Genomic DNA, 16,983 nt, shown 5'->3' with positions numbered 1-16,983 from the left:
GGTTTGCATTGACTTGAGAATTTCCTCAAGATGGTGACTTGCCACCTCTGTTACTTGGGTTTTATAATAGTCTGGTTCATATTTCTAGCCCAGCACTTAACATCATTGTCTCAGAAGATAAGACAGTATGTAACTAGCTGCACTATTCAAAAGGTACATATTTGTGGGATGTGATCAACTGCACTGAATTTCTGCTAGTGACCAGATGTGATGTTGAAATACTCAGGTTGCTCTTCCTTCATCATAAAAGCCTGGCACTTGAGTATTCTCCAATAAAGCTGCGGCTGTGGAACTCACCTGTGATTTCAGTCCCGCAGGAGTTGATTTCTTGACTTATCAGTCATCTAGGAACTACCTTCTGCCTTCTCTCTTTCTTCAAAAAATGTGTTTGGGAAAGATTTTGGAATATATTTACGTATATATTTAGATATATTTTCCTATTTACCTTTTTATCCTCATATATGCATATCTGTAATAAATCTAGATGGCACTGGGAATTTTTCTGTATTGTTATTTAATATTTTGTTGGGTCAAGAACCTTCTTTTCCTTATGGTGTCTTTTGGAGATATCTCTGCTGTGGGGTAGTCAGAACATTAAAATTGTGCATATTTTTCATACTAAATATATTTGAACTTTCTGCAGGATATAAGGTATATGATATGTTTTACAATCAAGTATAATTACCATTGTGAGCTTTAGTCACTGGAGCTAATCAGTAAGTGGTTTGTTGTTGCAGCTGGTTGATAAGTTTTAATTCTTGTCATTAAATTCTTCCTCCTATGTCTTAGTTCTCTGACTAACCTGACTTTCCCATGATATGAAAAAGGAAACAGGTTGGTGCTACAATGCAAGCTAGTTATTCGGTTTTGTATATAACAATTTCTAGGGAGAAAGGATCAGGGAAAGAATCACTACAGTTCTTAAAATGACTTGATGCTACTGCATGATGTCCAATAATTAGTTTTTCTGTAGTTAATAGTTTTTGCACATGTATAAATAGGACTGTTTGTCTTGAGGGTTTTTTTGTTTTCTCAAAACATTCAACTTGTTAATCATTAGGACTTATCTAAGACTGTAAAAGTCATTGGCAAAGGGTTGCTCTTAATTAGAGGATGTATAATTATTTAATTAAAAAGTTATATTTTTATCATTAATGATTCTCTGATGAGATATTGACTTTGATCCATTCTCCTATTTTTTGAAATTTGCTACTTCTTGAAAGATGGAAAAGCTTTTGAGAAAGCTATCTTTTTCTTAAATTTCAGAATAGCAGATTTAAAAATTTTGAAGTATGAATTCTGAATTCGAATACAGAAAATAAGATGTTTCTTATTTCTCAGCATAGTAGCTTTCCTTTGTATCATCACATATTAAAATAGTCTTACAGTGGAAATGTGAAGATTGGCTACACATGATGAGAAAAACTTTAAGAGGAGGGAAAGGAAAAACTTTAAGGGAAAGAAAAAAAGCAGGATAACTCTTTTAAATGAGGCAAGCTTAAATACTCAGACACATTGGAATATTACTGGAAACAGAATTTTGCACCAATTTCCTTTTACAGCCACACATATGCTTTTCCATCATCCTCATATTTTTAGAGTATGGATGAAAAACAAGCATATTAGTGTTAAATGCAAAGGATAGGCCTATATCATCATCACATTTTTTATACTCACCTCTTACAAAGTGTTTTGGCTTTTTTTCAACAAAGGCAGTGTGGCAGTTAGGTACACTTATAAAGCTAGGGGAGGATGAATGTCTGCCTAGAAAGATACCACCTACATAAAACCTCGTGTATATTTACTATGGGAAACCATGCGAGTCTGTTGTATGAGTTGATTATTTACGGGAAAAATCCTACCTAATATTACTTTTGATAATTGAAGTAGTACTCCTAGTATCTTCAGGTCCAATTCAGAATTATACCCTAAAAATATTGGAATCAACAAAAATGGTTTTATAACCAGCCATATTTTGGCACCTGTTATTTCTTTTAAGTGAGCTGTAATATTTAGTCAAGTACTTTACTTGGCAATGTTTTGTTTTTCAGGATGGGAAGAAGAAGTTTGACAAGGAAAGTGAGAAATATTATTCCATCTTAGAGAAGCACTTAAATTTATCAGCAAAGAAGAAAGAATCTCATTTGCAAGATGTAAGCACTGAACGCACTGTTACCTAGTTTCACATTTGCATAGAAATCGTGATAACAAACTGGTTCTCTTCAAGACATGCTGTAGTTTGTTAATGAGAAATTGTGGTGATTTCTTGTAGTCATGCTTGTTGTGACTGCAATTTATACAACACAAATATTTGTTAAATATTTTAACAAAGCAATATTCTACCTGTGCAACTTTGTGTATTTCAAGTACAGCTAGTGTTTATTGGTTACAATGGAATTATATTACTATAATAAAAGTGTGAGTTTGATAAGCTAAATGTGGAATATTTGAAAGTCAGTTTATTAATTGTTGGGGGGTTTTTGCTATTTAATGTATTAATCAATGAAATTGCACTTCTCTTTCACATAAAATTTAAGCTGGAAGACTGAACTGAGATCACTTTAATGATACTCTTTTCTTCTTCTTTTTTCCTCTTTTTCATTCTGAGATTGCAGCATCATGCCCTGAAATTGTATCCACAACTTCAGCTTTGAAGAGCCTGTATGGCTAATTCTTTTCTGTTAAAAACACAAACCATGAAGACTTCTAGTTTAACAGGAGGATTCCAGGGCTTTTCAGTATGCTGGTAGAAATAATTGTGATTTGTCTTTGAAGCAAATTATAGTAAACCCAGCAATATGGTATCAATGATATTTTGGGATTTATGCCAAAAATAGTTAAAAATTATTTTGATGGGATAACTCTTGTCATGATGGCTCTTAAATCATGGGGATTAGTTTGCAGATGGAATTTTCACCAGAGATGTGACCATCACTCAGTCACAAGTCGTAGATTTTTTTTTTCATGCTTACCAGTAATATTAGAATTCAAATTAAATAAGGCTTAGCAATTCAAAATTTGCAATAATGTTTATATACCTGAATTGCTGTAGTCAGTCTGTATCAGACATCAGTTATGTAGGATTGGTTAATTATTCAATTTGTATGTCAGAGCTTTCACTTTTTCTACATATCTTGCGTATTGATAAAGAAACAGTTCTGTCAGAGGCTAAGCTCCAGATGAAAAAAAAAATTTCTTACCAAAATGTGGAAAAATGAACTTAAGCACCAAATTGCTCTAGAATAGAAATAAAATAAAACAAATAAAATATTTTACTCTTGAGACATGAGAATAATTGCAGTCTAAAAGTAGCAACTGAAGTGAAAAGTAACAACTGTGAATTTAATAAACTATGGTAGAATAACAGTGGATTTGACTCAAGTATATAAACTAATGAAAAACCAGAATAATATTTTCCACTGTGTCCTTAAGTGACATATCTGGATTTAAAATCTTGTAGCTGAGGCTGAGGTTTTCTGCTTTCCCAGATGCCTCCCTTGTAAAGAATCAAGGGCATTTCTGTCTTCCCCAGTTTTCTGCAGCTGAAGATGTGCTGAATCAGCAACATAGACCTGCCATAAGCAGAAGGTACAATAGCAAATCGGTACCAAAAATTGTAATTAGGGAGACTTTCGGCCTATGTCTGTATTGTAAATAAAAGGAGGCCAAGCACTAATTCCTGGCCTGAAATCCAAGCGATAAGTGCTGACTCGTATCCAGAGTGGTTTGGGTGAGTCACATTTATAGCACGGATGTCCAGAATGGAGTCTGTTGGTTCTGCCCACAGCAGAACCAGGGCATGAGCAAAGAACCAAGTGGTTCTGGCAGCTAGGACTTTGATGTTCAGTTCAGGTGATGGGAAGTCCATACCTCAAGCCAATATCATGCATTTAGTGAGATGGGAATACCATTTTTTGACTGCTACAGTTACACAGAAAAAATGCTTCTTTTTAAACTTGCTATTTCCCTGGATTTATGAGGTTTCTTGATACCTCCTCACATTATGTGGGTTAAGGAGTACTGGGATGAGCAAGGATCAGTTCTTGTACTCTGTTGGGCTCTGCAGTTGAGAGCACCTTCATTAGGCATCTGAAGTTTGATGGTCTGAACATATTCTGTAGAGAGTAGTTTGCATATATTCACCTAACTGAAATGTGTTGGATATTTTAAGAGCCTGCAAGACTCAGATGACTACGCTTTTTTCCTTTAGCACCAAAAAGAGACTTCGTAGTAGGATCTTTTCACTGCCTAGGGAAGCCCATAGAGGAGCAGAAAATGGGCAGAATTGAATGATGTGAGAAAGTTAATAAACTTCTGATTTTATTTGTCTGAAGTCTGTTCCAGAATCAGTCCCTAAGCTTATGTGATGTTCTGGTATACACTGTAGTGATAGCCTACATCAATGACAATATTACTAACTATAACTAGATATCATACACAGAGAGACTCAAAATCATATACATCAAATGTCTTCATTTTATACATGAAGCTTGAAGTCATAGGAAAACGTGAAAATCCTTTCACCTTTTGAAACTTTAAAATCACTTTCAAAGTGATTCTTACAAATCTGAATCCTTTGATGTTCACACAAATTCATAAGCTTCTACAGAATGTATATTGGTCCTGTGCAGGACTAAGAGTTAGACACGATGATCCTTGTGGGTCCCTTCCAACTCAGCATATTCTGTGATTCTGTGATATTTGTGAAATTCTGATATAGTCCCTCTTCACTGGTGGTGATTATGGCCTTAATTTAGGAACCTATCTATATTTGAGATGGTACTTGGTTACTGTAAGTATCATTACAACTACAACCTGCTTAAATGCTATTCAGAATAGAGATGGATTTAATTAGGTGTTTAAATACTTTTTCTGAGCCAAAGCCTGAAAGAGATATTTTCTAAACCTAGATTTTATTATTTACTTACAATTAAATGTGAGAGCTGAGGTCTGTCTCACGTGCTTATTGATGCCACTTTTATGAGCAAGGGATTCTTGGATCATGTCCCAAACTAGCGGCAACTGCTTTGGTTCAGCTATGTAGCACTGACTTTGTGATACATTTTTTTATGAAATAAAATTATTAACAGAGAAAACAGTAGCCAAACACACCACATGAATGGCAAATCGCGGAGTTAATTTTGAGGTAGAGCGGTTCATTATTAGCATTTTGAGTGTTTGATTTCTGCTTCATAATATTAGTTTGTGTACTTAATTTACTGATTTTTTGTTTGTTTGTTTGCTATAGGCATCGGAAGGAAATGCTGGTGCTGAATCACTTGAAATATAACATTGAGGCCCATGTGTTGAAGTAGTGTTAGAGCACTGGGCTAGGGAGGTGGATCAATATTAAGAGTCTGTGTAGCCAAATCACAGTAGTAGGATGTCCTTGACTAAACAAGCAATCTTAATTATATATGGTGCTATTGATGACCAACTCCTGCCTGAAAGAAAACACTGACTTTTTGCTTTTATACTGTTAAAAGTACTAAACCTCTTTTATGATATGTTTGCTGGTTTGTTTTCAAGGGAAGACAACATCAAGCTTTTCCAATTTCCCCACATTTGTTATTTTTAATGCCAGAATTGAAATAGAGAATATACAGAAGTATCCTGTATTTTAACAGGCATACATCAAAAGTAAGTGAAGTGGTCTTACTCTCATTGTCAATCCATGAAAAAATTTTGACCAAAGACCATAAACCTAACTAATGCAGCCCAAAAGGGATTTGCTTGATAAAATAATTTTTTTTTGAAGAAGGATGAATTAAAATAGAATCTGAATCTCCTTTGAGCATTATCTACATGCTACACTGCTTGTCTGTTAGTTCCCTCTCCTGTGGCTTGTTTAAATTGAGGATAAAAGCCTATTACTCTTTATCAGCTGATAAGAGTTAATTCTTTAGCTGTTTAGGCAGAAGACACTGTTCTGGTACTGGATCGCCATGGTGGGTGGTATTAGTCAGGCACTTCTGACAAGTATTGCCTTGTAGTTTCTGTCACTTGAAAATTAAAACTTGAAAAATATTTTATTTATGAGGTTAAGGACTTTAATATGTTTACATTCCAAGAGCATGTGATTCATCCTATAAAATAACAAGTTGCAAGATGTCAATGCTAAAGACAGCCTATTTAAGAAAGGAAAATGTTCTTGAGAAGGTATTTGAAGCTAAGAAATAGATACAATTTCAGTGCATGTGATACTTAAACATTTCAATAGAAATAATTATCTCTTTCTCTCTCTTTGATTCCTACGCTACTCACTTTTATTTCTTTTTCTAAACTTGCATACACCAAGTACCTGCTGCCACCTTTCTTCCCCTCCAGGCTTTCCTAAAAACTAGAATATGAAAGTGCAAAAAGGAAGGGCAAACTGGAAAAAAGAGGGGAAAAGGCATGAGGCTAAAATGTGTAATGTTAGCTTCTTAAACTTGCATTTAGCTATTTTAAGGAGGTATTCCAATTTTCAGGAAGAAAACTGAACCCCATGAAACTTGTAAAGTAATTTTTTGGAAAATCTGTTTGGTAAAGACATAGTCTTTCATCATGAGACTAAATTAATATTGTCTGTATTTCATTTTGTCTTTTAGGCAGATACACAGATTGACAGAGAACATCAGAACTTTTATGAAGCATCATTAGAATATGTTTTTAAAATTCAAGAAGTACAAGAGAAAAAGAAATTTGAATTTGTAGAACCTGTAAGTTTTGGGTTATTTTCTTTAGAATGGACACATTTAAAGCTAAAAATTTAATTGAAATTATTCTTTTTTTTTGCTCCCTTTTAAAGTTGTGAATGCGGGTTGTTTGTACGTAGACATTAAGATCTTGACTTGGGCACTTTCCATGTTTATTAAAGGATTACATAAGAGTTTCATATCTACTGTGAAGTGAAATGTCTGATGACTTGAAGTGTGTATAACATTTTAATGGGACAACATGTAATGTTGTGTCTGTGCAACACATAATGGATGTTAACTAATACTGTGATTTAATGGCTTAAATTTTAAGCCACTTTTTTAATTTAAATATTTCAGGTATGTAATATATACGTACGTTCTTCTGATTTACCTATGAAATAAAGTGAAAAATCAACTTTTCTGTAGGATAGGTTGGTTTATTTTTTGTTGGTGAAGCCCTTTGTCTTTAGTGTACTTTGCACATAAAGGAAAGCATGTGTTGACACTCCATTAAAGAGTAAGATAAAGTTGTGTTTCAAAGTCCGTATTTAGGTCTGGGATTTTCTTCCGGACTGTGTTTCTGCCCCCCCTCATCTCCCAGCTATCTTCTCGGTCAGTCAGTACCAAAAGCAGTATGACGTGTATGATGTGGTAGCATATTTCTGTGGCATATTAGTAGTATTACTGTTCATGTCATACAGGACTAGCTTGCCAGTTGCCTCATTTAGTTAGTACCTGTAGCCCTTGACAGAGAACTTCCAGTGTCATCTGTCCCTTCCCATTAAGCCTACTGAGCATAGCAGAACGTCAGTCATGATAGAGGAACATGACAAATATAACTTTTTCTCCCTCTTCACACCCATCTTCCAGCTTCCTTGTAACTACTGAAGCAACACTCTTGACTGTGAAAAAAGTTGAATTATATCTCTAACACCCGCTGTCACCAAGAAGAGCTTCTCAGATGCCTTCTTTCCATGAGATGAGAATGTATTGTGTAGTGAATGTTTGACATTGATGCAAACTAATGAACCTGGATTCAGCAAGCAGTACTTAACAGAAATCCTATCTTTATGGCGTACAGCTGCCAAATCTTAGGGACTAAAACTTTGCTTGGATTCCTAAATAAGAACATTTTTCTACCTGTCACAGATTAATCCAGAGTGTCTCTCTCTGTCTCCTTCTGCAAAACTCTCACATCCTGGAAAAATCTAGCAATCTTGACCTGGCTCTGACCCTAGTATAGAAGACTTTATGCTCCTTTAATGTAATAGAAACTTTCAGTATTGAAAAGACTTTTACACTGGAAAATATTGTGCAATTGCACATAGTTAAAATAGGTAAAATTTACTTTTAAGTGGATCAGTTTCTATGCTGTCTCAGACCAGTAGGCATTTCAGCCCAGTATGCTGTTTGTTGCATACAACTCATTACTTGTTTTTCCAGAGGAAGGTATGGATAATACTCTGGAAGGTATGGGGAATACACTGGGCAATAATAGCCCTTGCAGGCAGTGTCATCTGACTCTGGGTGTAAATTTATTTATAATCAAGCTGAATATAAACAGAGCTTAAATTACAACATCAGTTATAAAATTTTGAACCTTCAAAATTCTTAATTTTATGTTTCTAGTTTGTTACATACAAAATGCTGGAATAAAACCATTTACTAAAACCTATAAGGCAAAGTATGCCAAGTAAATTATAATACAAATCAGCAATACCATGCGAAAAAAAAAAAAAAGAAAAAAATAACGACAATGAACAAAACAAACAAAAACCCAAACAAAAACAAAAACAAACAAAAAACCCCCCACAAAGACTTCAAAATAGGCTTTCTAAAATGTGCTCTATGGATATTCAGATGGTGGACGATGCCTGGTGATGTGTGTCTATATAGACATTCCTCCTTAGGAGCTTTGATGGTTGTGGGGCATTCTAGTGCATGTGCTAGCCATGTCTCTGATTTATCAGCACAGTGTCACATCTCTGTATAATTCTTGGTCTGATGTGTTGCTAATAGACTCTTTGAAGGAGTGTTTAACAAAATAAATCTGTTAGTGCAGTGAAGGAGGAAACTGTGATGCCCATATGAAAGAAGGATAAGTTCATGGCATGGGAATAGAACTTGAAAAGCAAACGATCTGCTGGACCTCCTTTCAAGACCTTCAGGTTTTCCGTGCCAGAGGATAGGGATGATCTGGGAACCAGAGCAGGAGCAATAACCTGGCAAAAATTGCCAGGTGGGTTACAGCTGGGACAGTAGAAGTTGGTAAGAGTGGAGTATGTTCTTTCCTGAAGGAGAATAGGGAAAGATTTTAAGGTCCATGCTAATGACTCGGACACAGAATAGAGGATTATAATATTTTGGGTAGACTTATGCAGCTGCTTCCAGGGCCCTGGGTTTCTCTGTTGTTCTCTGCATCTTGATTGAAGGGGGCGCTAATGTGTATTAGTGTGAGTAACTGACATATTCCTATTTGTGATCCTCCTAGATCTTGATTGTTTCCAAGAAAAAAAACAGCTCAGGTTTTCACAGAGATCATGAATTTGAACTTTTTCTGAAGGTCAAATTAACGTTAAAATTTACTTTACATCAAGTTAAACAAAAAAGCAAAGTAAGTGACACTAACCTGTCTTGCTAGTTTTTCCTTTGTGAGCCCAAAGAAGCTAGTCCAAACCAATGCCACTTTCTGAGGATGTTATGCTTGTAAAAAAATGCAAACACCTTCCTAGAGCTCTGCTTTGTCCTTTGGTGATGCCAGGACTTCCTTCTACTGTAGAAATCAGGGCATAGATTTCATAAGCAGTAAACTGTCTGAAATGTGTGGGGTGGTCCATTAAATGTTTTTTTAAAGAAAAGAAAAAGAACAGCAAACCCAAAAACCCTGCCTGTAATTGTATGCGTTTCCATGAGACTTCACAGTGGACATTAAACTTGATTTCCTCTTTCTTGAATTTTCTATGTTATTAACTACATTCACTTTAATCTGAAGAGTAAGCACTATCTGCTTATAAATAAAATGAAAACAGGGAGACAGGGACTTCTGGCTGATGTGCTGCAAGCCAAAGGTTAAATTCCTCCCCTACCCGAAACCTAAGTACAGTCTTCTTCCTGTGAGAATGAAACGACCAGGCAGTCTTGAGGTCACCAGCTCTACATAAAAATAAATAAAGTCTCAGAAGTAGTTGGATTTAGTTTCAGGTTCTGTGTTGAAATCCTCGTGGCTCTGAGGTGGTGAGTACCTTTGTATTACGGAGTTCAGACCACGCTCTTTGTTGATGTGACTGATTAGATACTCAGAATGACGTAACTATAAGGCACTTGTTAAAATGAAAAATTGCGATATGAAAGCATCAGGCATTGTTTGTCACGTTTGATGAAACAAATTACCTCTTTATGTATGAAGAGCACCTCAAAATACATTCTGAAAATCTTCTTTGAAAGGAAAAGCACTGATTTTCTATTCTTGTTTTTAGTATTTTTTTCTATTCTATTTAATATTAATTGCTTTAAAATTATGAGCCTGCCTTCAGCAGCACTAACACCAGGAAAAAGAAAACCCCACTATAAGCATAAGCCTACGGCAAAAGTCCTTGGCTTTTAGATCTCTTCTGTGCAGAGCTATGGCTGTACCTGTCAATCGAAGTGATTATGGCATTGCCTCAATGGCATAGGCCCATTGGGTACTGGGCATTTTCTGATCCTTGTTTTTCCACTGCTAGTGACACATATTTTGAAGCAAATACCATCCTCAGTGTCACATTGTTTAAGCACAGAACTTGAATAAGCTGATATAGGACTTGCATAATATTTTTCTTTTATTCCTATTTTTCTAAGTGCTCAGAGAGTATTTGACCAAGAGGACCTCAAGGCCAGATCCTCTGCAATGCACAACTGCCAAAATACCTGAGAAGTGTTTTAACCAAAATGAATTCAGATTTTTCTCAGGGTTTGTTTTTTTTTTCTTTGCTGCTGTATTTTTGCTTTCTGATAAATTCAGCTTTGCTGCCATCTTGTGTTAAATATTTTCCTTGGTGTTTCTCAGTATACTTTGTAAAAGTGTTTTGTATGGTGGAAAATGGTTTTCTTCAAGTATTGAAGATGAAATTTAAACAGTTTATAGTACATTCTCCTGAAATGCTCTGTAAACTGGTCTTTATAATTCAGGCATAAGGTGACCCACTGAAACTTTCTCCCACTAGTTCTTTTATTGTAATTTTGGTGTGCTCTAACGTTGTGATGTGGCTGCAGTTTTGCTAAGCACTCATGCTACTCCTGCAGTACCTCTTTAGATGAAAGGGGTGGGTTTAGCATCAAACTTGTACTTACAGGTTATGTTAATCCTTTAGACTGAACCAAGCCAGAGCAAGCACAGGAGTAGTTATGCTGCTGCATCTGAAGGAGTTGTGTTTGGGGACACTGATAAGTAACTGGATGTAGACTGTGAGCGCAGGCTTCACATAACTGGAGCCAGAGCAGAGCCTTAGTTATAATTTACTTATTTTATGCTCTATTCATAAAAAAACAAGATTAATTTTCTTTCTTTTCTATTATGGAATTCTTTCTAGAATTATAGAAATTTACAATTAGTCTAAAGTTATAGAAAATTATATAACTCTTTCTATCTATTTATGCAATTGGAGCTTCTTAAGATAAACTGTTGTATTTGGACCTTCCTCAGAACCACCTGAATTGGTGGTTAACCAATATTGGTTAACCAATAAGAGACTTTCAAGGTCAGGTCCTTAGCTGAGATAATGATTTCAGATGGACAGACAATTTACACAAGCTGTGGAGCATTCCACTTGACTGTGTTGCCTTCATTTGTTTGTTTGGTAGTGGAATACAGTTCAGGAATTCATACCCACTGCAGAGGCCCCCACAAAAACTTACTTTGATGTCCAAGGATCTTCTCAGTTCTGCAAGCTCTGTGACCAGTTTACTGGGCAGCTGCTGGCCCACACCATCTCTGCCTGAGGCCGGGGTTTCAGCTGATCCTGCAACACCAGAAAAAACCAAGAGCAAAGTCCTTCTCCCAGCTTTATCCTCATGTTTGCATTTGTGCCAGCACTGATGGTCTGTTAACCTTGAACTGCTTTAACTTACTAATGCAGCAAAACAGCAGGCAGATAAGCATGCCCTCAGCAGTCTCTTAGAGAGTAACAGGAGAGAGCAGGCAGAACAATTTAAGGACACTTCTCCAAGTAGGGCTGAGAGTAAATGTAAAGAAAATATAAACACAGTAAAAACTACATTTTTAAGCTGTTCCACTTACAGTAATCTATGGTACTGGTAACACAAAGTAAAGTGCATTAAATATGGCATTTTTGTTACCTAAGTCTAGACTACTTCAATAGTCAATGGAGAGAGAGAAATGTTTCCATTGGATCATTCATCCCATCCTGAGGGAGAAGTCTGGAAAAGGAAAAAGAATTATGCTCCTGAATACCTGTGGTTCTTTACTGATTTAGGAGGCAGCCTAGACATCCAGTTACTTAGCCTAGACGATTAGCTTTTTAGTAGTGTAATATACTAAGAAAAATCTTTCCTCTTGTTAGAGCTTATGTTATTGTACATACAAATTAATTTATCTTTTTTGTTGTTGTTTTATTAACTTTTTTTTTATCTAAATTACCTATACAAAGAGAACAGTCCCTGATAAGAAATTAAATGCTTTTTATTTACAGCAATGTTAAAACGCTTTTAAAATTTAAAGCAGAGTAAGTTAGAAGGCTTTCAAACCTAAGAGATGACAGGAATGCATTAGTTCAAGAGCTAAAATCTAGATGCTCCTTTTACTACTTGAACACTGTTTTAAAGCAAACTTTAAAAAGACTTTTCAACTGGATATATACAGACTTCAGTGGTTCTGTTGGAGTCATTCACAGACATACCAGATAGAGTTTGCATTTTGTTCAGAGCAGGAAGAAAGAGTCTGGATTTCTTGTGTTGTACTAAGCTATCCAAAACATAGTTTCAAAAGTCTCATTTGTGGAAAATAAGTCATAGCCCAAGCAATTACTATGAAGAAAGTGCAAAAATATTTTGAGAAAAAAAATCTTGAACTCTGAAAGTTTGAACTTGGAAAATGAATACTAGCAAAGACTCCAGCTGAAATACTGGATAAAATTACTATGACAGTGAATTAAATTATTATGTAAATTATGACTTCATGATGCAAAAACTGTTTAACACTTCTTTCTGTTTCTTAAGTTCTGACCATGGATTCATTCTCAGCAAAGCTTTGCTTTTGTGCATAGAGTGTTCCAGGAGTTAAAAATGTATAATGCTTCTCAATTTTACCTTTTCAGCTCTTGGCCTTTCTTCAAGGATTATTTACGTTTTACCATGAAGGATATGAATTGGCTCAGGAGTTTGCACCATACAAGCAGCAACTGCAGTTCAATTTGCAGAACGTAAGGATGATTTGTATTTATCCCATTTAATTTGCTAATTTAATTTCAGAATATTAGACTCGTAGCACTTTATTGAAACTCTAAATCTTGCAATGTTTTAGTAAGCTGCAATCAAATTAATATAAAAATAGGTAAAATTTATTTTTATAAGGTTAAAGTAAGTAAGATTCCTGACAGCAAATAACTTCGGAAAAATTAATCTTCAGATAGTTAATTTGTGATTTCCAGATCAAAGTTTTGTGAGGAAGGTCAAGAAAAACAGGACAGCAACCAAGTCTTTGTTAGAAAACACAGAAGTGCAGATAGTTTAAACTTGTATAAGTGCTTTCTTGAGAGTGATGCCTGTCTTCTGGAGTAAGTGAAGGTACCAAAAATGCTCCAGCTGGTATAGAATGATACAGTTTGTCTGGCTGTCTGCTAGCTTCCCACTGTATATAAAGCATACTTGGGAAACCCTTCTCTGGCTGCTCTCTGGGCCATAAAAGAACTGGTGGGACATTCTTCCATGAGCAGCTCTCACGAATGTTAAGTTTCACCTGTAGAAAGAATCTCTTTTTTTGTGTACAGAGTTACTCTCAACTGAGCAGATAGATCTTTTGCTGTAGATTGGTCTGGATTTGGTAGTCTGAGCCATACAAGATCCTATTTTGGGCACAAACTATGCCCAAAAAATTCATACCTATTAGAGATAACTAAAATGCATTTAATCAACATACTTTTCCACTCATTTTAACCTCTGTATACAAGTGAAATTCAGCATATTCATATTGGGCCAGCCCTGTATTTTTCATGCCAAGTAACATCAAAGTCCAGAACAAAATTTAAAAAAGAAGTTAAACCATTTTATTCTTTCAAGAAAAGACACACCTGACAGAAATTTTTGTAGCTCCACTAGAGGCAAAGAAGCTACAACTGTCTAGAATACCTAACATCAGCCTTAGTGGATAGTGCCTTGGCCACTGAACTTGGGAATATGAAACAGATCTGGGAGTACAAGAACACCTTAACTGTGCTCAACTGCTGTTCCCTGTGGGTTACTGGAAAATAAAATACTGACATTTTCCCTGTAACACCTTGTTATTAGAGAGGCCTATGTTGGCTCAAAGTTGGAAAATGACTGTTAATGTAGATCTGCATTCTTAGGAGTACTGCACTCTTCCAGATATTGCTCCACTTAAACACATTCAGCAGAAGACCTCCACAACACCCTGTCCTTTTATGTCTTTTTGTTCATGCATAGGTACAGATTCCATTTTAAAAGCTGCTTGAGGAAATAAGGCTAAACTTCCTAAATTATTAACATTTTCCTTTTGGATCAAAATGCAAATATTCTCTGACTGTAGAGCATCTCAGCCCCTTGTCCTTTCAAATTATGTGTTTTCTACTTTGTTTGCTACTAAGACTCTTTCAAATAAAGGCACAAGAGGTCAGTGTTGTTGCACAGCAGTTTCACTGAAAGGGTGAAAAATGCACTTCAGAAATTTATTTATTTTAATATGGCAAGTTCTGAGAGGAGCATGAGTCCATAGCACAGACCAAAACTGACATTGTAAGTCATAATATGTTGGTATCTTCTATGCACATACCTATAGAAGCAGAATTGTTAGAGGATTTTTTCTATGTCAGCGTTAATTAAGAAATAGTTAAATTTAATGTTTTCTGAATATTATATTAATGCAACTTGCTATTGTAAATAGACTACAGAGATAAAGGGAGATATAAAGTTAGGCAGAAGTATCAATGTATAATGATTATTTTTGTTCATTGTATTTATATATTAGAAAAAATATACACACGAAGAAACAGTGGGATCAGTACATCATTAACTCCTGTTAGACAGAAGTATGAATTCTGCCTCCAGATCTAGATCCACAGCTTCCTTTAGCCAGCTGGGCTCTCTTCTGACTTGCCATTCATAGCATCACCCAACCTCAGATTGAAGCAAAACAATTTATATAGGGAAAGACAAACTGCAAACAGGGAAAATTGTGTTCAGCCTGTTTGTTATAGCTGCCAAAAGTACTCCTCACCACTGCATTGCGTGTTCAGGTCTTGGAGAACAGTTGACCTGAACTACTGTTTCTGTCCTACTGGTTAGAGCAGGAGTGGTAACAGCCACAGGAGTAGGAGAGTAGTAGCAGACCAACAGCTCTTAACAGGTCACCATGTTCTGACGTGACCTCTTGTCACTTTAACTGTTTCAACTGGCCAGTGACATACTTTACATGTCCATTTGGCTTTGTTTTCTATAATTTGGTTCAGAGACCTGGCTGCTTAAAAGTAATTAAGGACTTAATAGACAGACATAAGCTCTCAGCATGGGAACATTCCTTCAATGACATGTCCCTCTTGAAGGTCTCAAATCTGGAAAGTTCAAAGTAGAATTTTACTTCCTCTCTAATAATAATATTTGTCTTCAAAAAGGAGATTAAACATGTATTATTATACTATAGCACAACTAACTGCATGAATGGCCCGTGAAAAGCAGAAAGTATAAAGTCCTGAGAGTATCTTTCTGACTAATCAGGATTAGAGTCCATAGATGATTTTGTAGAAACATTACTGAAATCTTTATTTTTTTCTATGACCTGTAGGAACAGAGTGTTCAATATCTTATATATTAGTAACAACCTATCAAACCTCTGGCACCTCACAATTATTCTCCTCTACTATACCATGCTAGGTGCATGAAGGGAAACCCTAACCTCACTGAATTCACTTGCATATAGGTATTAGGAAGTATGGAAAACACATCTTAGTGTTGTAATTGTTTGCTCTGCAAGATACCAGGTTATACACGTGATATTTAGGGTAGAAACAGTTTTTCCATGCTTTTGGCACAGTTCTGCTACTTGTGAACTGTTTCTTACATACCATATTTTTGTTTACTAAACTGTGATGTTTGCATAGTCCTATCAAAAAACATTCATGACAGTGCCAATAACCTGACTGTTCTGAGCATCAGCACTTGTGGTATTGCTGCGGATATGGATGCACAGTACATTTGTCGCTTCCACGTGTGGAGAAATCACAGCTGTCTGGATACATTAGCCTGGTTTTAAACCAGACTAGTGTTTTCTGCACTGTACTTCAGGTGGTTCAGTGGGTCTTATTACTTCAGGTTTCAGAATAAGCTGTCAGCAGCTTCTAGTTTAGCCAGGCTTCTGTCTGAGAATCCTAAAGTATACAGAGAGAAAGCCTGCATCTGTCTGCAAAATACTGTGTAAGCATACTGAAAGATATGAAATGGCTCCTGTCTGAGGTTAGTGACCTGCAGAAAGAGGAATGGTGCTATTCTCAGCTACATTTCCTTTACACTTGTGTACTTAAGTTGAATTCTTCATTAGTATGTTATTCCTAGGCTTCTAGAAGTGAAGAGTGTTATTCTTTATTGCCTTTTTTTTTCCCTTTTATGTCTCAGGCAAATGTTTCTGTTGGTCTCTGATACAGTCTATTTGGCATTATTAATAATTACTTCTTCATTGTTGTTTCAGTACTTGTATGAGATAATGTGGGATTTTGTTTGTTTCCTTTTCCGGGTATTAGACTCGGAATAACTTTGAAAGCACTAGGCAGGAAGTGGAGAGACTCATGCAAAGAATGAAATCAGCCAACCAAGATTACAGACCACCAAGTCAATGGACAATGGAAGGCTATCTCTATGTGCAGGAGAAACGTGAGTACAACAGATGTATCTTTTGATTTGATTTGAAAGGCGAGAACAAGGATATGGTTTAGTTAGGAGGATAAATCAACAGCTCTGTGTTTGAATGGCTGTGGGCTTCTGCTCTAGTTACTTTCCTAATGATTGAAAAGTTTAAAAGAAAAATAAGGGTTTGATTTTTCAAAAAGCACTCAGAGTAGCTACAGTCAGATGGAATGGTAAT

General features: G+C 35.9%; 1 protein-coding gene across 1 annotated transcript in view; it reads left to right on the top strand.

Moving 5' to 3' along the window:
* The window catches only part of ARHGAP42 (Rho GTPase activating protein 42), a 146,984-nt gene that overhangs the window by 94,903 nt on the left and 35,098 nt on the right, over positions 1-16,983 (top strand). The window contains exons 5-8 of the mRNA XM_017816045.1: positions 2,052-2,153; positions 6,591-6,701; positions 12,992-13,096; positions 16,643-16,772. Coding sequence (XP_017671534.1) covers positions 2,052-2,153; positions 6,591-6,701; positions 12,992-13,096; positions 16,643-16,772 — 448 coding nt within the window. The remainder of the gene's footprint in view (positions 1-2,051; positions 2,154-6,590; positions 6,702-12,991; positions 13,097-16,642; positions 16,773-16,983) is intronic.

Source organism: Lepidothrix coronata, unplaced genomic scaffold (genome assembly GCF_001604755.1).
Source record: "Lepidothrix coronata isolate B3197 unplaced genomic scaffold, Lepidothrix_coronata-1.0 Scaffold53, whole genome shotgun sequence".
Lineage (NCBI taxonomy): Eukaryota > Metazoa > Chordata > Aves > Passeriformes > Pipridae > Lepidothrix > Lepidothrix coronata.
The sequence above is the reverse complement of the archived record's forward strand: the minus strand, read 5'-3'. Positions and strand labels throughout refer to the sequence as shown.